The 25723-nt window shown below is 43.9% G+C and overlaps 1 protein-coding gene across 1 annotated transcript in view; it reads right to left on the bottom strand.

Moving 5' to 3' along the window:
* PXDNL (peroxidasin like) overlaps nt 1-21834 on the bottom strand; it is a 282705-nt gene extending 260871 nt beyond the window's left edge. The window contains exon 1 of the mRNA XM_045004068.1: nt 21542-21834. Within this exon, the coding sequence (XP_044860003.1) occupies nt 21542-21702 (161 nt within the window). The 5' untranslated portion in view covers nt 21703-21834. The remainder of the gene's footprint in view (nt 1-21541) is intronic.
* Between the last annotated feature and the right edge of the window lie 3889 nt (nt 21835-25723).

The following is a 25723-nucleotide window of genomic DNA, read 5'->3' as shown; positions in this document are numbered from 1 at the left end:
CAGGGATCAGCAACCTTTGGCACACAGATCACCAGGGTAAGCACCCTGGCGGGCTGGTTTGTTTACCTGCCACATCCACAGGTTCGGCCGATCGCGGCTCCCACTGGCTGCAGTTCGCCGCTCCAGGCCAATGGGGCTGCGGGAAGTGGCACAGGCCGAGGGATGTGCTGGCCACCACTTCCCACAGCCCCCTTTGGCCTGGAGCACCAAACCGCGGCCAGTGGGAGCCGCGATCGGCCAAACCTGTGGATGTGGCAGGTAAACAAACCAGCCCAGACTGCCAGGGTGCTTACCCTGGCAAGCCACATGCTAAAGGTTGCCTATCCCTGGATTAGATGATCAAAATGTACCCTGTCTCAACTTGGAATCTATGGACTATGATCAATCAAGATTTTAAATTCTCTTATACAGATTCTCATTATACCAAGATTAATTCCAAAGACACCACTGTTTATTTACATTACAAGCATAAGTCTTTAAAAGGTGTATCCTTCCACTTTTATTTTGATAAGCTGTTATTTTTACAATTTTAGAATACTTCCTGGTATGCAAGCACATGTACTCCTCAACATTTGTTAAGAACACACGATCATTCCATCATTCTAATGTTCGGTGGATTCCAGAAGGTATTTGATGTATTCCACATAGGATCCTGAGCCCAAACATCGACATTCACATCACCAAAATTAGAAGCAGCTTGTATGTGAGATGGGTGGACAGGCACTAAACTGCAAGTCTGTGGTATCTTGGCATCCCAAATGTGTTTTGGAAATCTTGACTTTTCACACATTTGTATTGAAATCTCCCGAGTGTGGGGTAAGTAGGAAATTGCACCCCAATTCATAGACCTGAAGGCCATAAAGAACTAGCATGATCATCTAGACTGAACTCCTGCATAACATACACACCAAAGAAATTGTTCATATCTTACATGAGCTATAGGTTTAAGGGCAAATTATTTACACGCAGATTGCAATGAACCCAGCAGAGAAATGTGCATGTTTAGTCCTATTGTTAAGTTGTATGCTTGTAGAATCTGGTCAATTCTATTTGCATTTGCTATGATGGTGAAGGATGAAAGAGGAAAAGGAGACAGTGTCTAGTACAATGGGGCCCTGATCCACAATTTCAGATTCTAAGATCTACTAAAATACAAACAAACAAACATCAGCAGCTATTCAAGGGTGATATCTGAAAGTGGGAATGTTTTCTATTCAAAACAGCACAGTGAGGGAGAAAAAGGTTGGGATTCAGCATTTCACTGTAGCTCTCACTCACAGAGCTGGGCAACCCACGGCCCATCAGGGTAATCCTCTGGCAGGCCACGACACTGTTTGTTTACATTTGCAAGGCTGCCCGCAGCTCCTAGCGGCTGCAATTCGCGATTCCCGGCCAACAGGAGCTGTGGGAAGCAGTGACCAGCACGTCCCTGCAGCCCATGTCACTTCCCACAGCTCCCATTGGCCAGGAACAGCAAACCGCAGCCACTGGGATCTCCGGGCAGCCATGCAATTGTAAACAAACCGTGTTGCGGCCCGCCAGAGGATTATCCTGACAGGTCACATGTGGCCCGCAGGCCACAGGTTACCCACTACTGCAAGTCTAGTACCTTCCAAAAGATAAGCTGACCTGTGGAATCATCTGTTACTCTAACTGTAAGCAAAATCAAGGCTTTTAAGTGTGATTACCAAATACAGACAAAGATAATAAATTCTAAAGAGACCATGTTCTCTAATACATTCAGTTTTTCCCTAAGAGAGCCTCTTGGGCAGTACTGCAAGCGCTCCGTTGCCAAACTGCTCATTAGTACTGTAATTGACAGCATCACATAAGGCAGTGCATGTACCGTGTCAAAGCAGAAGGTGAGGAAAAAGGAGTAATTTTCTCTTCCTTTAGGTTTTTCTCTACTTGGATGTGATTTGTTAGAATGTGCTTAGTAATTTGATGGGGGGAGGGGGGGCTTCCCAGTCAAGTGGAACGTTCTTAATGCATATGTAGAAGAGTGCCTGTCACTTTCCGACATCTGTTATAACTGAGAGCCATCAGCCGGGTTTGCATGTTGAAAATCAGTTAAACAGGGTAGTGGATTTATTTCCGCTGTTGCTGTGCTGCAAAGTAATATCTTTTGATCATCAACTGGAACTGTAGTAGGTCAACAGTGACTTCAATTGCTGATGCTAGTTCTTCTGTGACTTTGTACACCAAATATATTTATGTTGCTGTGGTTGGGTGGGTGGAAGGGAAGCCAGTGGCTTGGATTTATTAGGAGTGCTGTGTGAATAACCGACTTTTCAGTGCAGTGACTGAATGGAAAAATTGAAAAAAAAAAGTTTTGGGTCAAACAAAATGTTTCATTCAACCTGTTCAACATTTGTTTGTTTTGTGTTTAGATTTTTAAACAAAACTGAAGTAAAATGTTTAGTTTCTAAAATCTCAAAATGAAACATTTTGATTTGGGAGGCTGGTTCCGACAGAAACAGTTTGGTGAATTTAACATGAATTAATGAAATATTTCAGTCACCTTGAATTTCCCTTTTTTTTCCCCTCCAAAAAGTTTTGTCCAAGAAATTTTGCCCAGCACGGTCTATTAGAGAAAGAACTGTTCTACCCCAAAGAAGGTTTAATAGCAAATAATTAAAACCATCACATATCATATAGGATATACATGTGGCATGCAAACACACTAAATACAAGGAGAAATCAAGTTTTTTTTCCTATAAAAGACACTTAGTTCTAAAAGTTACAGAGATTATAAAGATCCATTCCCTATCCAGGCCCCTACATACTCCAGATACACACATCACATTAAAGAGTTGTTGATGCCTTATTGAAAATACAGGTAGAAATCCTATTTAGAAAGCATGCTATTTTGCATAGCCAATATTTTCTGTATTTCACCCCCATTCTGTTTTACTACAATGTAAAAATGTTCAAAATCAAAGCAATCCTGCATCTTACTCTCCAGTTGAAAATTCTAATTCTACACAGAAGTGGAATGTAGCTCTGGCTCTGAGACCATTGTCAAATGATGTGGACAAGAGTAGGTAACGGCACTCTTAAGTAGCACTGCACACATTCATCAGTTATGCAGTTTTTCCATCTTGTGTTAGTATGACAAAATGGAAAGCACTGGATTTAATCCACGTTTTTGGCAGTTATGTAAAATATATGGTGGTGTATATAGGATGAAGTAATACTCAGTGGCATGCCAAAGCCCTGGCCAGAGCCCTCTAACTCCAGCAATTACATATGCCAGACAATGATCTGGCTGCAAACTCTGCAGTGTCCTGAGGCCCCCAAGATACCCCCTGCACGGCACTCCATTCTCTGTCAGGCAGGATATGGATTTTTCCTCACTCACCTTCCCTGTACTAATGAGGTGATCCTGGTCAGCCCATGCAGGGTGATGAGGACCGCCTCCAAAACGTGTCTGCAGAGGTGATCTCCGACCTCTGAAACAATTGTAAGTGAGCCTGCAACACTTGTGAAAAGCTGCTGACCTCCTAGGTAGCCTTGCTAACCCAGTAACACTGGGACCTCCCCCTCAAGACACCAGGACCTCCCCTGAGCCCTGTGGCTAACTCCATTGCCCCACAGGTTGCAAAGTGCCCTGTAACCTTTGAATTGCTGCCGCAACAGCTTCTGCTGCAACAGCATGCACAACTTCAATCAACTCTTGGCCTGCCTCTCCAATCCTTCATGTTTGTCACCCTGCACTGGCAGGGTTTGCCCCCCACACCCTGAACACCCCTGTGATTCACCTGGGGAAAGGGGTCCACAGTATGCATCTTCCCAACTTCATCCCTTGCAGAGCACCCCATAGTCCATGTACCAACTAAGATCTCGGGGCTCTAGCCCACATGTAGGAGGAGGGGAAACACTCACCCAAGCCATGCTGCCTACAGAAGCCCAGAGGGGATTCCTGCTCCTTCCTTCCTTCCTCCCCACCCCACCCCTCACTGAGCCCCGCATGGTGGACGTGAGTCAGTGTGAACGTGCATGCACATAAGCTCACAGACCTAGCTGTGTGAACGTGACACATGAAGTTGTATTATGCAGTCTATTAGAAGGCTAACAAATCTGGTTTATATTGCTGTTTCCCTCCATCAGGAAGGAAACCAACTATTTTTAGATCTATGTTCCACATACAAAGCTAAATACAGTAACTCTTCACTTAAAGTCATCCCGGTTAATGTTGTTTCGTTGCTGATCAATTAGGGAACATGCTCGTTTAAAGTTGTGCAATGCTCCCTAACATTGTTTGGCAGCCGCCTGCTTTGTCTACTGCTTGCAGGAAGAGCAGCCCGTTGCAGCTAGGTGGTGAGGGCTTGGAACAAGGGTGGACCGGCAGCCCCCCTATCAGCTCCCCACTCCCCTAAGTTCCCTGTGCAGCAGCTGCCCAACAGGCTACCAATTGCAGCTGTCCCTCCCCCCACTGCCATGTGCTGCTCCTGCCCTCTGCCTTGGAGCTGTTCCCCGGGACTCCTGCTTGCTGTGCAGTGGGGAGGGAAGGAAGAAGGGGGCTAATGTCAGGGTGTCCCCCTCCCCCTGCTTGCCCCATCTTCCGTAGAGCAGGGGGGGCACACCAAGGCTCAGGACAGAGGGTCTCAGCAAGCTGATCTAATTAACAAGGCAGTATACTTAAAAGGGAAATGTGCATATCTCCCTCTATTCCTGCTGCCTTGTAGAGTGAGAGTTAACCCTTGAGGGCTCAGCCAACTGCTAGTTCATCATTTAGCATCAAGGGAAATATCCTACCCTCTGACTCCTCCACCTCAACCAAGCTTCACAATCATCACTGTGTATTAAATTGTTTGTTTAAAACTTATACTGTGTGTGTATATTTTATATATATTAGTCTTTTGTCTGGTGAAAAAAATTCCCTGGAACCTAACCCCCTCATTTACAATAATTCTTATGGGGAAATTGGATTCACTTAACATCATTTCGCTTAAAGTCGCATTTTTCAGGAACACAACTACAGCATTAAGTAAGGAGTTACTGTATAACACTCTTATAAAACAGGATAGGAAAAATATTAAAAGTATCCTGAATTTTACTAGTCTTGCTTATATATTATGTCTTTCTCCCTGTGAGGTGGTGTACAAACCTCACACTGGGCAACAAGGGGTTCAGAGATTATTTTGGGCTCAGCCTGCAGCAAATACTCCATCTGCTGGAGGAATTAAAAGGCAGGGAATTAGCTCATTTGGGTAGCAGAGCTGGAGGTGAGTAGACCTGCAGCCCACAGCCAGAGCAGAGCAGAGCCTAAGACTCCGACACATCTGCCCGAAGGGGCCCTTCCTGAGGGAAGGGAGGACTCACCCCAAAAATAACCAGAAAGGGAAGTATCCTGTGGCACTTGGACATTGGTAACCCCCTTTACAGTATTTATCATGGTTTGGGTTTCCACACCAAGGAAAAGCCTTGGACTAAGATGACACAGCGGGGTGGATGAGAGGAAGAGGCCCAGAGAGGACAGTCTTAAGCAGCCTTCGTTGTCAGACTACTGGTAGCCCAAAGGGCCCTGGGTCAGAGCCCAGGGGAGTGGGAGGGCCCAGGCTTCGCTCCCCACAATGCCCTCAGCAGTCAGGAGTTGCAGCCATGACCACTAGGCCATGCTCCCCAAGAGAGAACTGTTACACTCCCATGCTCTCTGATAGCCGCAATTCCCCACTGGCTTCTTGATGCACTCCTCCTGGTTCTAAAGGTTAGATCACCCATTCTTTGGGCAGAAATGGTAAACAGTCTTAGGTAAGTTTGAACAGATGCTGAACACAGCCCAATGTCTGGAATAAATTTACAAATATCTGTTTGTCAAACAAGTATTACAAACATGTTTGTTAGTCAAAGGCTTGATCTTTGTAGGAAATTTAAGGGGAGAAAGATGGGCTGGATCCACTGAATACACTGTTTGCATCATATTTCAACCAGCTCTACCCACAATTCTAACTTGAAATGGAGAATAACGACCAGATAAACTCTTAAACAAACAGACATTCTACAAGCAGCTGACTCACTTCATCTGGAGGTAACAGATACTACCACTCCTACCATTTCATTTTAAGGAAGCACTTACATTCCCAGGTTTCAGAGGACCACCTGGAAGAAATATACAGAGGATGTTTATCTCAGATTTATACGATCTTGAATATACAGATTAATATAAAATCAAAGCAGAAAACCATGCAAAGCAAAGAAAACATTCAAATCAGGTGTTAGGATTTCAAGTAAAGTTGGTGAAACCCATTTGAGACGATAAATCCTTGCACGGGCTATTGGAGAAATAATAGGAAGACAAGGTGATAACAACAGGTTCAACAAATTACAAACTTGCTGCCAAAAGCCATTTGAATTAGTCACATCAGCATGAAATAGGCTTGAGTAAATGTACTACAGCATTTGTAACAGTAGCTTTTCCATTGATTCTAATGATACTACACAGAATTAAACTATACTGGCATTGTCAGTTTAAATCGGAGCAGTTACAGTCTTGAAGATGGGAATACTTCAATCTATTATTAAAAGACTAAAGGACTTTAGCTGCCCAGTGAAATCACAGCAGAATGAAGGCTTTTGTAGATTGTAGATTTTGTCATCAACAAAAAGTACGGCAAACCAATGGTATTTTCCTAATTCTGAAACCTACTGTAAGAATTCCTAGTGTAGATACAGTAGCTACTAGCAGTTTAATACTTGGTCAGTTGTAAACATCAAGATGTTCAATTCTGCAACAATAAAAAGGTGGTACTTATTGTTTGAGAATTCCCAAGAGTAGAAAGAATGAGAGAAAGTATTCTCTCCCTTTTTACCTATTCATTCCAAGTCAACCTACTGACAGCAGAGAATATCCCAACTGTTCAAGACAGGTAGAGGGGAACTCAGAGAAACAGCTTTTTGACATGAAAAAAAGTCTGTGCCTTCATCCTTAATCTAGAAAAACTGAATGTCAGAAAATTGTTACACAACTGACATGGCTCATCAAGTAACTTGAGGCAAAAGGCTCGATTCTGAGATCACACCAATGTAAATCAGGAGTAGTATCACTTATGACAATGGAGTTACACTGGTGCGAGCAAGGTCAAAAGCCAACGCAATGTTTTCAGTGAGCCAACAAGCTGGGTTAGGACACTGGCCTGCTGAGCCATTAGCTCCCAACCCTGTAGTGTTGGGATTGCTAGGGGGAAAGCAATGACTATTCACATCCCGCAAGTCAACGTGCAATTTATAAGTGCAGGTCCCCTAGAGTAGTGAAAACAATCTCAAAGACTATTCAAAGAAACGTCTGCACCACCAATGTGTCTGATAGTCCCCAAAGCAGCATTAGTGAGAAACCACTATGCATTCCAGCCCAGAATTTACAACCATCCCATAATTATGGACATGTGCATCTTTTGAACAGCTAAACAATCTCAGGAGCAGTAAACAGTGTTTTCTTCTGCCATGCTTGCTCACAGCACACACATAATTAGTGTCAACTGCAGATTCAAAATTTATTAATCTTTCCTTACAAGCTTCTTTTTTAACTGTAGGGATCAATTTAAGTTACTTGATAAGACAAAAATGAAAGCCATTGTTTCATATTGCCATGTAATAATGCCACACTGGAATACTGCAATCGGTATTGATTTTATTTAGCTACCAATTCTAAAGGAGCTCTGCTTTTTCTTTCCCCCTTTTGATTAAAAAAGGGAACTGTCAGGTTATATGAGTGAGAGCATTTGGAGTGGTGTAACAAATACTAGATTTCTCGCATTGTTTGGGTACGACAGTAAATGTTAAGTGTTCCATTCAAAATCTTTTTATTATTATTGGGCTAAGTGTTCCATTCAGCAGGAAGATAAAAAAATGGAATTTGAAAGTTAAATTATAATCATTTGGGTGTTTTGAATAATTCACCTATTTAGGTGTAAAGTGAGGCTGAAGAGAACTGCCATATGGACTGATCCTGCTAATCCTAGTCGAGACCACAAATATAATGAGATGATTTAAGTAGGCCAGAAATGACTAATGCTTCTCTGTGTGGTGATGCATTTTGTGAATTAAAAAAAAAAAAAAAAAAAAAAAAAGAGCTTGGCTGACTTGAATCTTTTCCAAGTAATATTCTTAACATTTTCACCCAAACTCTTTATTCCATTGCTGGCCAAAATGCTGCTGAAGCCACCCATATCAGTCATGCTGGATCCTGTAATCTATATTCCAGTCACAACAGACACCATTTTATGTAAAATATAACCAGCCCTCTAATGCCTGCCAAGTTGCCAAGCGATTCTTTAAATGCAGTTTAAATGTATTTTTTCTAGACTGGCCAGTGCTCTGCTACATGGACACCTGGGCTAGAAGTGTGTGGTACAGCCCAGCAGCACTCAGATGCAGCTCTATAAAAAGATATTTCTGTCACTGCTCAAAACTTACTGCAAACATGAGCATGATGCAGCCAAATGTTACATAGTTTGATTGAGCTAAGATCAGAATCCAACAGAGCTGTTCTGCCTGCTGCTCACTAACTTCCATAGAACCAACAGCAGGAGGTGTCAATATTGACATACAAAGAGCTCCCCCACCCCCAAATCAAAGATTCTTTCATTCTACTCTTTAATCTCATCAAGTGAGCACTTTCTTTCAAGATGTGGTTGTTCTCTACCCTCAGACTACTATATCAACTACAGCCACAATCTGACAGTGCATTTGAGCCATTTAGTCAGATACTAAAGATTACTGAATTCAATCCATGAGCTCTAGAAGTAAGACTCTTCTCAAGGAATTAAGCAAGCATGCATGAAAATCTGTTTCCACTCATCTCCCCTACAAAGCCATGCCTGCCTGGATTTACTACATCCTCAGGGCTTGATTTTAAGAATTTGTGACTGCATGCACAAGCATGGTAATCATTCATGTAAATGCTCAGTTAGATCATATGTGCACACAAATCATAGAATCATACAACTGGAAGGGACCTCAAGAAATCATCTAGTCCAGTCCCTGGCAGGCATACTTTGGGATGTAAAATGTTAAGAGCCTGAGCATAATAGGTTTTGTCCAAAATTCTGCATTAGTATAAATACAGTGATAACACCACAAGGGTTGAGAGACACACTAGAATCCAATAAAAGTGGGAAGATTTATTCTTCCCACAATGGTGAGGTTATAGGATAGTTGGCTCTGCAAACAGATGAGACACAAGGTGAACTCACAATGAGAAATTCTCCTCCCCTAAATGAAAAAAATTCTACAACAGCGTATTTTGAAAAATGACCTGAAGTCTTTAAGTATCAGAGGGGTGGCCGTGTTAGTCTGGATCTGTAAAAGCAGCAAAGAGTCCTGTGGCCCCTTATAGACTAACAGACGTTTTGGAGCATGACAACGAAGTGGGTATTCACTCACGAAAGCTCATGCTCCAAAACGTCTGTTAGTCTATAAGGTGCCACAGGACTCTTTGCTGCTTTTGAAGTTTTTAAGGACAGCCTTGCTTATAACAGAAGTTGATTACAATGGGCCTAAGGCAGGGGTGGGCAAACTACGGCCCACGGGCCAGATCTGGCCCGTCAGGGCTTTGGATCTGGCCTACAGGATTGCCAACCCCCGTGGCACCGCAGGGCTAAGGGAGGGTCCCTGCCTGCCCTGGCCCCGGCCCTGCACTGGTGCTGGCACCACATCCCTGCAGCTCCTGGGGGAGCGGGGAGCAGAAGGCTGCACGCGCTGCTCTCACCTGCAGGCACTGCCCCCCCACAGCTCCCATTGGCCGGGAATGGGAAACCGCAACCAATCGGAGCTTCGGGGGAGGTACCTGCAGGCAAGGGCAGCACGCAGAACCCTCTGCTCCTCCTCCCCCAGGGGCTACAGGGACGTTGTGCCAGCCGCTTCCAGGAGCGGCGCAAGGCCAGGGCAGACAGGGGATCTGCCTTAGCCCCACTGCACACCGCTGCCACCTGGAGCTGCTCAAGGTAAGCCCGCACCCTGCACCACTCCTGCACCCCAACTCTCTGCCCAGAGCTCCCTGCTGCACCCCAACCCTCTGCCCTGAGCCCCTTCAGTCACACCACACCCCCTCCCACACCCTACACTTCCCCCCGCACCCCAACCCTCTGCCCCAGCCCTGCATGCAATTTCCCCACCAGATGTGGCCCTCGGGCCAACAAGTTTGTCCACCCCTGGCCTACGGTGTGCTTCTGGCCTTGTTATTCTACATAAATCAGAGAAACTAAGCAAGATATGTTCTCTCCTCTAGCACCCACTTCCTTTGCCTTCACTTGTGTGTGTGCATGCACACGACTTTCTTCTCCAGTCCCACTTTTCTTTGTGAGCATTCCAAGAGATTTCCTTCAAGTTGTACTTACCCTTACAGGTCAAGTATCTAACAAGTACCACAGGACAGCAAGGGTTACTCCTGTTAGCAATTCCAGCATAACAGACCATGCTGCACAAACATGCTATTTGCAGTTCCTACAAAAGTTGGAATTAGGAGGCAACCTCCTCCCACATTCTCCTACAAAATGTTTCTATGATCTATGCATATGCTATGCATTGGTTCCAGGACTAATGGAACTCTGTGTTTCAGTAGTCTCAGACTACAGACTGTGAAACTGGGCCATTGTTTAAAGTTAGAATGAGTTATCAGTAGATAATGCAGTCACAACATACCCCAGGGACTTTTGCATCAGATCCATTTTGATGATTCCCCATGCCAAATTTTTGAACAGAAATATGCTATAAAGCAAAAATAGTTCATACTTAGGATTTTCCACTATCACCCTCCAAAAATTAAATATGGGATTTACAGAAAGATACATTTTCAAAGAGTGTTGACAAAAAATACCTAACTGTTGGCCAAAAATGCAATGTTTTTGTTAGAAAGCTGAATGTAGAGCTATTCTTTCCACTATTTCTCTATTTCTACTGACAGTGTAATTCCTGTTATATGAGAGGTTTTTAACAAAAAAAAATATAACACTATAATAATTAGGAACAGGATACACATAAGTACCGTAATAAGAGTCTGGTACACATAGGGTGACCAGACAGCAAATGTGAAAAATTGGGACAGGGGTGGGGGGGTAATAGGAGCCTATATAAGAAAAAGACCCAAAAATCGGGACTGTCCCTATAAAATTGGGACATCTGGTCACCCTAGATACACAAGAGTGCTGGCAAGAAACTTAGCTCAATTTCCAGCCCTCAGTCATGTGACCTGAGTGAGGTCTCTAAAGACCAATACCCTTGTCACATGACATTGACTCCATTGGTTAATTACAACTTACCTTTTATTAAAATAGCCAGATGAATAAAAACCCCAAATGAATATAAAAATGTGATACCAATCAAAAAGTGAACATTAATGTGATGTATTCATTACTGTCTCTGAATGCCCATGGTCTTCCAATCACATAAGCACTTCTTGTTCTCAAAGTAATTCCTTCTGCAATAACTTATTGTGCCACTGAAGTGGATCTGCCACCTGGAATCTGTGCGCATTTACTATTCTTGGCAATTTTCATTGTCAGTAACTGAGCTTTACCTCTCTCAACAAAGGAGCTTTGACAATGGCATTCTAGATGTTTTTAAGAAACAGAGTCAGCGTCCTCCACATGTTAGATGCCTTCTGTTAGACTAATCCTTATGGGAGTGGGATTCTGACATATAAACACACAAGGACAAACCAAACCAGACAGCAGTTATCCAGCAGTTTTTGCTGCCAAATGATTTCTACCCTTGAAAACTTCTTAGGGCGTAAGCAATTCAAGGCAGCAACCATATCTTCCTGTGTATTCATATAGCCACTAGCACAATGGAGCACTGAGCCCTACTGGGACTTCTGGGCACTACTGTAACATTATATAATATTCCTATAGACACAATCAGACTGAAAATCTATTACACAGTAATCCCCTCTGCAATCATACTTCATGCTAATCTCTGCCATTGGGTTAGTTGACCAGACAAAGAGGCTGATCCATTATATGTGGAACTAAGAATCAATTCCACAGGGATACATGCACAGAGTATTTAAGAAATCAGAACTTAGGAACTGCCATACTGGATCAGACCCATGTTCCATCTAATCCAGTTTACTGTCTGCAACAGAGGCCAACATCAGAAGGTACATGAAGCCATGAAGTAGACGGAGGTGGGACAACCCTAATGGTTAGAAATTGGTTTAACCCTGAAGCACAAAGGTTTTAGATCTCCTCTAAAAGTTTATCTACTATTAACTCTGGATATGGATATTTTTTACCCATATAAATAGCCAATCCCTCTTTGAAGTGGGCCCCAACTGTACATAAAGCTTTACTCAGTAACAGAGCAGACATTAAGTGTAAATGGTGGATTTTCTGTAACTTGGAGTCTTTAAATCATGGATTTGAAGGCTTCAGTAACTCAGAGGTTAGAGGTTATTGCAGGATAGTGGGTGAGGTTCTGTGGCCTGCGATGTGAAGAAGGTTAGCCTAGATGATCATGAAGGTCTCCTCTGACCTTTAAACCTATGGAATACATAGCAAACAGAAGTTTAATTACTAATACATTCATTATAACAATGTTCATATCTAGGATTTGAAAGATCTATCTTTTTCTAGGTTACTGTTGGTTAGCATGGTAATTGAAAGTCACTGAATAATAGTATAAAATGAAAGACATTTTAGTAAATTTCCAGTAATCAACATAAAAACAAAATAAAATGCACTTCTGCCTATTAAAAACAATAATTGTTCTCCATTCAAATTCCTGGAACACATCCCCACTGAAAACAAAAATAAGAGTGGGACAGAGAAAAAGAAGTTAATATACTTCCTTACAAGTGCAGATAAATGAGAATGTTTAGCTAAAACTAGTTTTCTTTCTGTAGCAAAAGCACTCTCTTGTGGAGTGTTAATATTTCCCTACAGTTCAGCTAGCCTCTGTTTTTATACAGATGAGACATCTAGCTGCACAGTGCATAAGGAAATGTGAGCTTAGAGTTTTCACCGTTTCAGCAACATTCCTAAGTATTTTCTCTGCTCTTCACAAATGACGGGCTGCGCTTCAGAAGCGTCAGTGGTACACACTTCATTGGAGCTGCAAGTGCAGCAAACCAGACAACTGTTTTACAGGACTCTTCAGACAGACAGGCAGCTTTCACCTCAGATCAATGAAGGTATTGATCCCAACTGTGATGTCTTCTTAGAAAAGAAATGGTCAGGCAGAAGAAAGATGGGGGGCGACGCGAGGGGGAAGAGAGAGAATTAAATCTTAGCTTTCTAAGAGATACGGAGACCTTTGCTATGAACTTTTCCACATGGGGCAATTTAGGGAATGGAAATTGGTCTGCTGGACAGTGTTTGGGAACAGGCCTCTACTTCTCTTTGATGCTTTACTTCATCCAGCATGGGAGCTTTAAGCAACATTTGGAGGAAGAGACACAGGCTCCACATAAGTAAGAGAATTGACCAATACACTTAGGCGTTTTAAGATTTACCATTAGCTGTTTTTAATGTGAATTTATATTTTGTTTAAATGAATGTTCATGTACTAATATTTATAGCTCAGTGTGATTTATTTCTAAAATACAAATAAAATTCTGACAGCTTTTATTTGGGACCTATAGGTCTGACCCTTTTATTCCAGTCTCTATGACAAATGCACTGCCATCTGTGGCATTAATAGTAATACACTTTCTTCAAGTTCCAGTACCATTTATGATCCAGAAGCGTGTCATTTTTGCTCCATTACATAACAAGTCTGATCCAGTAATACTGAATTTTCATCTAAAATTTTCCTAGTGGAGTAACATATTGCATCCATAGATCATTAAATAAGAGTTACAGTCATTTCAATCTCATTTGCATAGAAACACAGGGACAGATTCATCATAGCTCCATTGATGCCAACGGCACTAACCCAATCTACACAGCTGAGGAGCTGGCCAACAGAATCGGGACACGTTAAGTCCCATGCCTACAATTCGTTGAGTACAGACAGAACCCTGTACCTGCACAGAATCAATGGGCATGTCTACATTGTAGCTGGGAGTGAACTTCTTAGCTCAAGTAGACAGATATGCGCCACATCTGCTCGAGCCAGCATGCTACAAATGGTGCCATAGCCAGCGGCTCAGGCTAGCCACCAGGGGTCAGGACAGGTTTGTACTCAAGTGGCTAGCCCAACCTGCCACCTATGCTAACCTGGTTGCACTGCTATTTTAGCACACTAGATCGAACAGAGCTAGCACATCTGTCTACTTGAATTGGGAAGCACACTTCCACCTGCAGTGTGGACATAACCCATTTGGGCTACCTATGCAGAATCAGTTGCAGGATTTAGACCTAAAATATGTATTAGATCTTCTAATTCATCTCCACAATAATACAGGATTTCTCCCTACCATTTTGATCTGTAGTTTTCAGATGTTGTATTATATAGGAACTGAGGAGTATCCCTTTAAATTGCTTAGGAACCTTCTAGTGGACTTCCCTGTCTTCTGTGGCAGAAGCCATCAGAACTCTAAGACAGGAGCAACCTCTACCTCGATATAACGCTGTCCTCGAGAGCCAAAAAATCTTACTGTGTTATAGCTGAACCGCGTTATATCGAACTTGCTTTGATCCACTGGAGTGCACAACCCCTCCTCCCTCCCGAGCACTGCTTTACCGCATTATATCTGAATTCGGAATATCAGGTCGCGTTATATTGAGGTAGAGGTGTATGTAGCAAGACCATAAGTTTGTACAGAAACAGGCTATGCAATCAAGTACGCTTACTGAGGAACAGGAATCCTGCACGACATCTCCTATTCCTGGGAGCTTAGGACTAGTCATGGTAAAGTCCTTGTATGTAGCACCATGCATCTATTTAGCTGTATAGCCTGTAGAGCCTGTGTATCATCAGATTTCAATTAATATAATCAGATGTTAGGAATGGCAATATACAAAAACCTGTAGGAGAACACTTCAACCTCCCTGGATACACAATAGCAGATGTAAAGGCAGACATCCTGCAGCGAAAAAACATGAGGACCAGACTTCAAAGAGAAAATGCTGAGCTTCAGGTCATTTCCAACTTCGACACCATCAGCTCCATCAGGATTAAACAAAGACTGTGAATGGCTTGCCAACTACAAAACCAGTTTCTCCCCCATTGGTGTTCACACCTCAACTGCTAGAAGAGGGCCTCACCCTCCCTGACTGAACTAACCTCATTATCTCTAGCCTGCTTCTTGCTTGCATATTTATACCTGCCTCTGGAGATTTCCATTACATGCGTCTGACGAAGTGGGTATTCACCCACGAAAGCTTATGCTCCAATACATCTGTTAATCTTTAAGGTGCCACAGGACTCATTGTTGCTTCATTCATCATTAAATCATTCTTTTCTTGATATGCATTTGATAACCTCACCCCCTCCCTCCCCAACAAACCCAGAACATAGCCAATACCACACCAAATAAATGTGCAGAACTTCATGAGATCTTACATAATAGTGTGTATTTAAAGAGGCATATGGTGCCATTTGTCTGGACATAGCTCCTACCGTTTACATGGTTCAGGAATTACTGGGCTTGAAACCCATCCCAAATCCCCAAACCAATATACATAACACTTCTATCCCCCACCCTCCATCCTTTACAATGGTCATGCTGATTTTGGGCGTGGGGAAAGAGAGGAAGTAATATTGGCCCAAGACCACTTGTACTATATCTTGTGTATCAAGTTACAAAGCACAGCACTTTAAAAGCTGAATTAAAAATATCGGGAAAGGCAATACTGAGCCAGTCTGAGCTTCAAGGCACTTCTACAACTTAACACTTTTCACAAGAATCCTGTAAAATTCTTGTATGACGGCCATGGAGAAAGGAAGTTTTCCAATTCAAATTACTAAAAAAGATCCAACTAGATAACATCTTTAGCTGTGTGAGGTGGAAAGCATACAGGCATGAAACACAAATGCATTTGAACACCAGACATATTAAGGGGAAATCTTTTTTTGGTCCAATGGAGCCAATATGTTAACAGCTGGAATGAGAACTGGCAAACGTGAAACATAGAATCCTATTTTATTCTTGAGGAAGCAGAAGTTATTCGCCTGAGCTGGAAGAGTTTCTTTTCGGACTGATCCCTATTCTTTGTATGGTTTGCTCACCCTCTTCAGAGGTGCAAGAGCAAGCTGGCAATTTCCACACAAAGCAAAAATTTTCAATTAATACATAAGATTGACTTATTCCAAGTGGACAGGAACCTCCTAATAAAGTAAGAGAAACATGAAGTAACAAAATTCATAAATAGACTTAAAAAGCTTCGCCTGAGAAAGCTGTGTTAAATGTTTATGTTCAAATTATCTTTAATCGACTGCATCTATATCCTCAACTTTTTCTATGAACATTCACATTTTATATCCAAGACCATGAAACTTATCACAGAATTGCACAAAGTATACATATGCCAAGAACTTTAGGACAAAGAGCTCTCATTTTAACTAAGCCAAGTGATGTCAGACTTCTCATTAGCAGTCAGTCTTACATAAAATATAAAAATCTGGTCATTACCAGATATCTTTTGTCTACAGCCTTTATATTTCCCCAGTGGCCTGATCCATTTAAAAAACTAGCAGTAAAGAGACTGTATTTTCCACAGCTTTAGGCTTATGATGGAATTCATGTTTCCTAAGGGGGTTTAATTGCATTACATGCATACATAACTTCACTGATATCGAAGATGCTGGCTCATATCAAACGAGATTTTGAATAAGTGTTGATATGCGTATGTATTAGCAATACTGGCCTGTGTTTCAATAGCAGTAGCTTGGTATGCTCTGGCAGCATATGGTTATAGATTAAAATAATACATAAAGAAAAAGATGGCCAATTAAATGTGCATACAACCTTTCCTCAGTGAGCTCTGTTGATATATTTTCCTCCCAATACTGGGGAATCTCCCCTCCCCTCTTTAACTAAGCAATTCTGTTATTCAGCAAAGCTCCTGTATCATTTTTATCTCTTTCCAGCTGACCTGCCCATTCCTTCTGAGAACACTTCTCACTATCTAAATGTGGCATGTCAAGGGAGTTGCAGATATTGTTTATACTATGTTGTAATCCTTTGGTATCACTTAATTGGTTTAAATGTCTTTAAAATAAATCTGTCAACTCCCGACAGCTTTAACTGAATTTCTAGGCCTACTTAGAGACTTGTCTCCACATCCCTCTATGTAGTAGTTCTTTAAGATTCTGTTTTACACCTGTGCAAAGCAATAATTATTCCTTTATCATAGGCCCTGTAGAATAATCACAAGAGAGGACCAATTGCCCTCCTTTAAAAGCTACCTAACAGTGAGGATGACTAACCATTGGTTGTTTAACCACTGGACCAAGTTACCAAAGGAACTGGCAAATTTGCCGTCTCTTGACATCTTCACAGGAAGGCTGGATGCTGTTCAGGAAGAAATGCTTTGGTCAAACAAAAGTTCTTGAGCTCAATACAGGAGTAACTGGATAAAATGTTATGGCCTGTGATATAATAGAGGTCAGACTAGAGGAGCTAATGGTCCTTTATGGCCTTGAACTCTACCCAGTTCAGACTGGGCCTTCTCTCCACCACCAGAAATATAAAGCATCTTGGTGTAGAAGGGGAAGCTTTACAAAGTATTCTTCACAACATCTGTCTCCAGCATCCTCTATCACATTTCTAATAAATTGTTTACAGTTGCATCTGATGAAGTGAGTATTCACCCACAGAAGCTCATGCTCCAATATGTCGGTTAGGGTATGGCTACACTTACGGTTTGCAGCGCTGGTCATCCAGCTGTGTAGGAGCAGCGCTGGTGTGTGGCCACACTCACAGCTACCAACGCTGGTGTGTGGCCACATTTGCAGTATTTGCAGCGCTGCTGGGAGTGATGCATTATGGGCAGCTATCCCAGCATTCAAGTGGCCGCAACGTGCTTTTCAAAAGAGGGGGGTGGAGTGGGGTCTAGTGTGACAGGGAGCGGGGGGAGAGAGAGAGTGGATTTTTGGAGCCAACACTGTACGTTTAGCTTCCTGCCTTGAAAAATCAGAACATGTTTCCAACCCCTTAGTCTTAACTCTTAATTGCAAACGGCCTGCAGCCAACACAACTCGCCACTGTTTCATTCGCTCCCTGCCTGCCTCTCATTTGATTGTTTACAGCCAGGTACAGATGATCACAGCAAACAGGAGCTCTGTTTGTTTTTTAGATAAGCAGCAGCGGCAACGGCAACAGAGCTCCACACGGAGCTCGTTCACAACAAAACAAAGAGAGGCTGCATAACAAAACAAAGAGTAATTTATAAAAGCATTCTGGGATACATCCTTATACCCTGGAGGCCAATCACAGCGCTGGTGTGTGGCCACACTTGATGACCAGCGCTGCAGCACCAGCGCTGGAATCCTTATTCCCCATGCTGAGTGAGGTGTATGGCCAGCGCTGCAGCCAGGGAGTTGCAGCGCTGGAAGTGCCCTGCAGGTGTGGCCACTTACTAATTGCAGTGCTGGTGGAGGCTTTCCAGCGCTGCAAATCGCCAGTGTAGCCATACCCTTAGTCTATAAGGTGCCACAGGACTCTGTCGCTTTTTACAGATTGAGACTAACACGGCCACCCCTCTGATACTTTACAGTTATCTCATCCTCACTCAGTTACACCTGCAGAGTGGCTCTGATCCTGGAAGCTTCTCCATGCAGGCAGTTCCCTGTACCCATGCAGAGTCTCACTGTCTTCTGCACAGAAGTCATCCCACACTAAGGAGGAGAAGGACACTGAAGATTGGGGCCTTCGACTGTGATCTCTTTGAGGCATGGGCTTTTTTTTTTTTTTTTTTTTTTACACTGTCCATTTATGCTCGATTGGTACCTCCAGCAGTATAAATAAAATATTATATTGCCCATTGACAATGTTGCTTCAGAAGATATTTAATCTCAATGAATTACCGCAGACGACCATTTCTAAACACAGCAGGCATCAGTTAGGTGTGGGCAGGTGTCACAGTTGGGCATTGCTCTTTCCTTCTTTAGGAAAAGCAAATACATGAGCCGAGATCAATTTTCTATTGATCTAATCCTCAGGGAAGAGACTTTAAGAGAGCAAATCACAGTGTCACAGCTGTAAACCTGAATCTTTAGCAACCTCCAGTAACATACAGCATTCAAGGAGATTAATCCAGTTTTTACAAAATCAAAATCAAACCAAAGTTTGTTCATTCCCTGTAATTTTCAGCCTTAATCTTTTCAACCATTTATTACAACTGCCACTTGGCTCTCAAGTTCTCCCTCTCTGACAAAGTTGTAGTCAGCCTATTTTTTTGTTGTTGTTGTTTTTAACAGCCTCAATAACAATGATTCTTGATAGGCTAGCAGATGTTTTCTAAAGGGAAAATAATAGCATCTGAAAACAGACCATCATGTTTCCTGAGCAAAAACTATCCTGGTAGCACAGTACGTTTATCCATGGCAATTGTAATCAGTTAAAATCATAAACTAGTTCTGGTTTAAAACAAACAGTTCACAAAGAGGTTTAGGCTTAAAAATTTAATCACTTGCAAATATACACTCTGAAATAACAGCTACCTTGATGATCCCATGCTGCTGTAACTATTTGTCTATGTTACTTGATCATTTTCCACTAGGGTGACCAGATATCCCCATTTTATAGGGACAGTCCTGATTTTTGGGACTTTTTCTTATATAGTCACCTATTACCCCCCCAACCCCCATCCCGATTTTTCACACTTGCCCTCTGGTCTTCTTGTTTTCCACTCTTGCAATACAAACATTTCCAAATATAAAGAGAGCAAAAATTGGATATGGGAACATTAATGAATGACAGTAAAAGCAATCAAGCTGAAACCCATTCGTGGGTGTTACTTTGGTTGGAAAGCAGTGACATGCCAGTCCTGTTTCATGACTAGACAAAAGGGTATCCTGGCCTTGACACAGGGAGGGACCAAACAAAGCCCAACCTGACAAGAGACCATTAGCAGCTGCTTCGCAGTCCATTCTGCAGAGAGAGAGAACCTGGGAGCAAAAACAGTCCAGCAACATGGCCCTAGCCAGCAAAACAGTCAAAGCTCCATCTGTTCAAATGCATTTGGTTATTTCCTATCATGTCAGCACAACCTTAATTATTGACTTTTATCTGTACCTTTACTCCTGACAGTGGAAAGTGCTCTTTGGAGCTGCTGCTGCAGTTCTCAGCTTCAATATTTTCAGGAATTAAATTGTTTCCACACACATTCAAACACTTTTCCTTTTCCTATCATCCTTCAAATAATTTACCTCCAATCTAAACTCCTCCAACCATATAATCACCTCAAACCTCCAATCCTTCCCAGTGGTTTGCCTCTGCAATTAACAATCACCCTCACCCACACAGGTCAACCACTGAAATGTATCCACCTCCCACTACCTCAAGTACATGCCCAGTCTGATTTCTCTTACTCCCCCCTGTGATCTTTCATCTCACACCTATACTCCAGGGGTGCTTCTGGAATAAGTTATCCCCTGAGATCACTCAAACCCACCCCCTCCCCAAACACCATCACTAGAGACTCCCGTTATGATATGCCATCCATTCCCACTCAAATAATTCACATATATCTCCCCTTGGGATATATCAGTCCTCCTCCACCACTACCAGGAGCTCTTGTGATCTGCCACTCTAGAGATTCCCCCTGGCATATGCCAATGCCTAGTGCAGGGGTCAGCAACCTTTCAGAAGTGATGTGCCGAGTCTTCATTTATTCACTCTAATGTAAGGTTTTGTGTGCCAATAATACATTTTAACGTTTTTAGAAGGTCTCTTTCTATAAGTCTATAATATATAACTAAACTATTGTTGTATGTAAAGTAAATAAGGTTTTTAAAATGTTTAAGAAGCTTCATTTAAAATTAAATTAAAATGCAGAGCCCCCCGGACTGGTGGCCAGAACCCAGGCAGTGCGAGTGCCACTGAAAATCAGCTCACGTGCTGCCTTCGGCACACGTGACATAGGTTGCCTACCCCTGGCCTAGTGCTTAATTTGTGCCACAGCTTGCCAGGGCTGAGCCCAGTATCTCTAGGCTTGGCAGTTCATAGCCTCAGCACCTCTGGGCTTGCTAGGTCAGTTATGAAAGTAAACAAATTGGTTGAGCCCCAGCACCTCTTTCATTACAAATTAATCACTGCCAGTGCCACAGTGAGCAGTCACTGCCCATATGTGCCCATCCCCTTTCAGGAATACCCCCTGAGATATGCCAGGACTCACCTTCCAGGGGCGCCCCTGGGGGTATGCCACTATGCCCAGGAGCACTCAACCCCTACTTAGTCACTATGCTACCAGACTCCTGTGGGATGTGCCCCAGCTTTCAGGGACCCCCGGGGCAGTCACCTCCCCTCTGCCCAGTATGTCTCCCCCTGGAATTTCTCCTCACTGCCCCTGTTCCAATTGCTCCAGCCTCTGGGTCACGCTCTTGTCTTGCAACAGCCAAACTGGGGCGGAGGGAGTGAAGCGCCAGCCCTGAGAGGCACGAAGCTGACCAGGAGCTGGAAGCTCCGCGAGCAGGAGGGAGGCGGCGTGGTACTTACAGGACTGATGTCTGCTGAGGCACCCGGGGGATGTGATCCAGCATCAAGTGCATGCAGCGGACGGTGGTTTTAAAGCAAAGACATCGCCTGGGGCAGGGCAGGGACGCGGCGCACCGCACGGCCAGGAAAAGGAGAGCTAAGGAGAGAAGTTTGGGCTCCATCTCCCCCTCGCTCCCCAGCCCCAGCTCGGGAGAGGCTGGCAGCTCCCGCCGCAGCTGCACTCAGGCACCTTTCCAAAGGACGTCCCGGGGCCAGTCAGCAATGGCTGGGATCACATTACAGGCGGCAGCACGCCCCGGGTACCACCAGGGGGCGCCGCCCTGATAAAGCCGCTGCAGCCGGGCTTTTAAAACCTGGTTAGAAAGGGGGGAGGTGGGGGCCAGACACTGACTGTGTTAATTAGTTTCAGCTGTGGGAAGAGCGATGCCTCACAGCTCAGCTAGTGGAGAAGTTGTTTTCCACAGTGTCAGGTGATCCTTTTAATGAACGAATGCACTTTCCTGGACTTGCTTCATCCAGGCGAGCCCCCTCCCACTGATATGCTAACCAGCTGCACTGCTTGGGAATGCAGAGGGTGGCACATTTCCTCTCAATCTTAGCTACGCCTAGACAGGGGCCTTGCTCTGCACAGGACTTTAGGGACCAGGTAAAAAGGCAGGTCCCCAGGGGGTTGCAGTGTCAATCTCTGTTTTGCAAGAGTAGGTCCAAGTGTCTCTGCACACAGACAGGAACACACGCTCTTAGAGGGGTACAGGGGAGAGCCACTACATTGGAGGAAAACTTCTCTAGCCTTAAAAAGTAATGAAAACCAGACTTTTTAGAAAAAAACAGATGAACAGGCCAGTATACATTTTGGCTGTGTCAAGCTGCTTTGCTTAATGCAAAGGGAGTCTTGGTAAATGCATTCTACTTTCTAACCCCATGGAGATAACACTGATCCCATAGGCTGAGAGAAAAGAAAGCAGTCATCCCTTTGCAGAGGGAGCTGGGGAAGACAGACCATGCTTCCCAACAGGTTTGTTGCCCCCATCAGCCTCCCAACGTCACAGCTCTACTTACCTTTGTAGTGTGGGGAAAAGGAATGATTTTCCTCCCTCTCTGGATGGATAGTTGCTTCCTCCTCTTGTCTTTGGGAGAAAGTGGCTGTGCACTTTCCTAGTTCCTTCTTGGGGAAGGGAAAAAGATGTGACTGGCAGCTTCACTGCTAGGCCTCATCAGCTTCAGTGGATCCCTTGCACCCGTACAGAGCGCCATAATAATACTTAGCTCTTATACAGTGCTTTCATCAGCAGATCCCAAAAGAACTACACCCATTTTACAGATGGGGAAACTGAGTCACACACAGGTGAAGTGTCTGGCCCAAAATCACCCAGCAGGCAAGTGGAAGAGCCATAAAACAGAATCCAGATTTTTCTGAATCCTAGACCAGTGCCACTGGGCCACGTTGGGGCTCTCTACAGGCACAGGGAGCCACCTACTTGGATGCAGTTGCAGGAACAGGGACTTGGGCCCAGATCCTCAAAGGTCCTTGGTCCTGCAAGTGAAGGCAGGGGGCTGGACTCAATGACCTTTCGAGGTCCCTTCCAGTTCTAGGAGATTGGTATATCTCTTCTTCTTATTATTATTATTATTAACTCCTACTGAAGCCAATGGAAGATAGGCACCTAAATCACTTTCAGGATCTGGGCCTTAGTTCACAAGATGGATAGCTGTATCCACCATTGTGATGCATGTATGCAAACTGTCATAGGGTTCCACACGAGGGCAGCAGTCTACCCACACGGATTCCAGTGCAGGCTTTGGGCCAATGACACCTATCCCCATGCTCCCATGCACAGTCAGTACTAAACCCATCAGAAGATAAAATAGTAAATTAATAATAACTCTGCCCATCTGCCCAGCCCTGTTGGTGTGATTCCCATAACACAGAGGAAACTTGTTCCATATCCAACCTCTCTCTTCTAAAAAAACAAACTGAGAAGCTAGCAAAAAGCCATTCCTAACACATCTCAGCCAGGGTTCACACCAAGTCGCGGTACAGAGGCAGCACTTGTTGCTCTGATAGATGACCTTCTTCTGTCCATAATCAAGGGGTGTACATTCATGCTTATCTGCCTGGAAGTATGAATCATTTATGCCTCCAAAGGACTTCAGGTGTGAATTGAAATGGCTCATGATCTTCCTTTCAGTGGGTCATTTTAGATCATTCTTCCTCCATCCACAGAGCCCTTGTGTAAAAGGACGGGTGGCCCAGGAGTTGGGGCACTGGACTACAAGGAATATTCCAGCTTCTGTCATTGATTTGCTGTGGCACCCTAGGAAAGACACTTAGCATCTCTGAGTCTCAGCTTCATCATCCGTAAATTGGGGGTACTGATAATTACCCAGCTTTGTAAAGTGCTTTGAGATCAGGGGATGAAACAGGCTATAGACTGTATTAATTATTTATTATCATTATTTATTCCCTGTGGAGCTCCACCAGACTAAACCTCTCCCCATCTGACTCTAAAAGGCCCCTCCCAGTATTTCATTGGGGTGGATGCACTGAAGTGTGATGAGGCAAAGCCAAGCTCATAAACAATACTTGAAAATACTAAAGGGCTCCTTAATCTAGTGAAGAAAAGGCATAACAAGAACCGAAGTCTGGAAGTCAAAGCTGGAAAGTTTCAAATTAGAAATAAGGCATCACGTTTTTAACAGTGGGTGTGCTTAACCATTGGAACAAACTACCAAGGAAAGTGGTGGGTTCTCCATCTCTTGATGTCTTCAGATCCAGGCTGGATGCCCTTCTGGAGGTATGATTTAGCCAAACACGTATTACTGGGCTCAGTCCAGACTCCAGAGGTAATTGAATGAAATTTAACAGCCTGTGATACAAAGGGGATCAGAATACATTATCTAAGGGTAGGTCTATACTTACCTGCCTGGTCGACGCGTAGAGTTCGACTTCTCGGAGTTCAAACTATCGCGTCTAATCTAGCGCTCCCATCGACTCCGGAACTCCACCACCGCGAACAGCGGTGGCGGAGTCGACGGGGGAGCCGCGGACTTCGATCCCGCGGCATCTGGACAGGTAGGCAGTTCGAACTAAGGTAGTTCGACACCCCCCACTAGTGTAGACCAGGCCTAAGGGTCCCTTCTGACCTTTAAATCATTGAAATGGCTACAGCTACAACAGTTTTGTGTAGCAATGTTGACATGGCCTGTGGGGTTTTTTAACTACAAAAGGGTGCACTGAAGAGCTAACAGTGCTTCTGTTACATACACAGTTCTTGTTTTGGCTTTCCAAAAAGACACCTCCCCTTAAGCTTTATCATATGTTCTCTCTTTCTCTAAGAATTATTGTTGCTGGCACAGTGACACACTTCATGTTTTCAAAATAAACTGTTGTTGATTCTCCAACTGCCTTATGCCATTATTTCAACATATTGTAAAAGCAACAAGTCTCATTAGGGCATCCATTCCTTGGTGATTAGCACACTGCTCAGATTACTGGAAGCATGCAACCCAATACAATGCAACTGAGGCATATCCCAATGAAATAGCAATACACTGACCTATTGTGCCTTGTTCATGCTCATTTGGAACATGTGCATCAAGCTTCATCTTGGGTTTATTATTGTGACTGCTATCATCACTACATCCACTAACATAACAGGATCTAGTTACACACAGCTAAAGACAAAGCATCCGACCAAGTGGGTATTCACCCACGAAGCTCATGCTCCAATACATCTGTTAGTCTATAAGGTGCCACAGGACCTGTACCTGCAGGTGAGGGCAGCGCGTGCAGCCTTCTGCTCCCCGCTCCCCCGGGAGCTGCAGGGATGTGGTGCCAGCACCAGTGCAGGGCCGGGGCCAGGGCAGGCAGGGACCCTCCCTTAGCCCTGCGGTGCCACGGGGGTTGGCAATCCTGTAGGCCAGATCCAAAGCCCTGACGGGCCAGATCTGGCCCGTGGGCCATAGTTTGCCCACCCCTGCCTTAGGCCCATTGTAATCAACTTCTGTTATAAGCAAGGCTGTCCTTAAAAACTTCAAAAGCAGCAAAGAGTCCTGTGGCACCTTATAGACTAACAGACGTTTTGGAGCATGAGTTTTCGTGAGTGAATACCCACTTCGTTGTCATGCTCCAAAACGTCTGTTAGTCTATAAGGGGCCACAGGACTCTTTGCTGCTTTTACA

This window comes from Mauremys mutica, chromosome 2 (assembly GCF_020497125.1).
Source record: "Mauremys mutica isolate MM-2020 ecotype Southern chromosome 2, ASM2049712v1, whole genome shotgun sequence".
In the NCBI taxonomy this organism is placed as follows: Eukaryota; Metazoa; Chordata; order Testudines; family Geoemydidae; genus Mauremys; species Mauremys mutica.
Note: the sequence above shows the minus strand (reverse complement) of the source record. Positions and strands in the feature narration are given on the sequence as shown.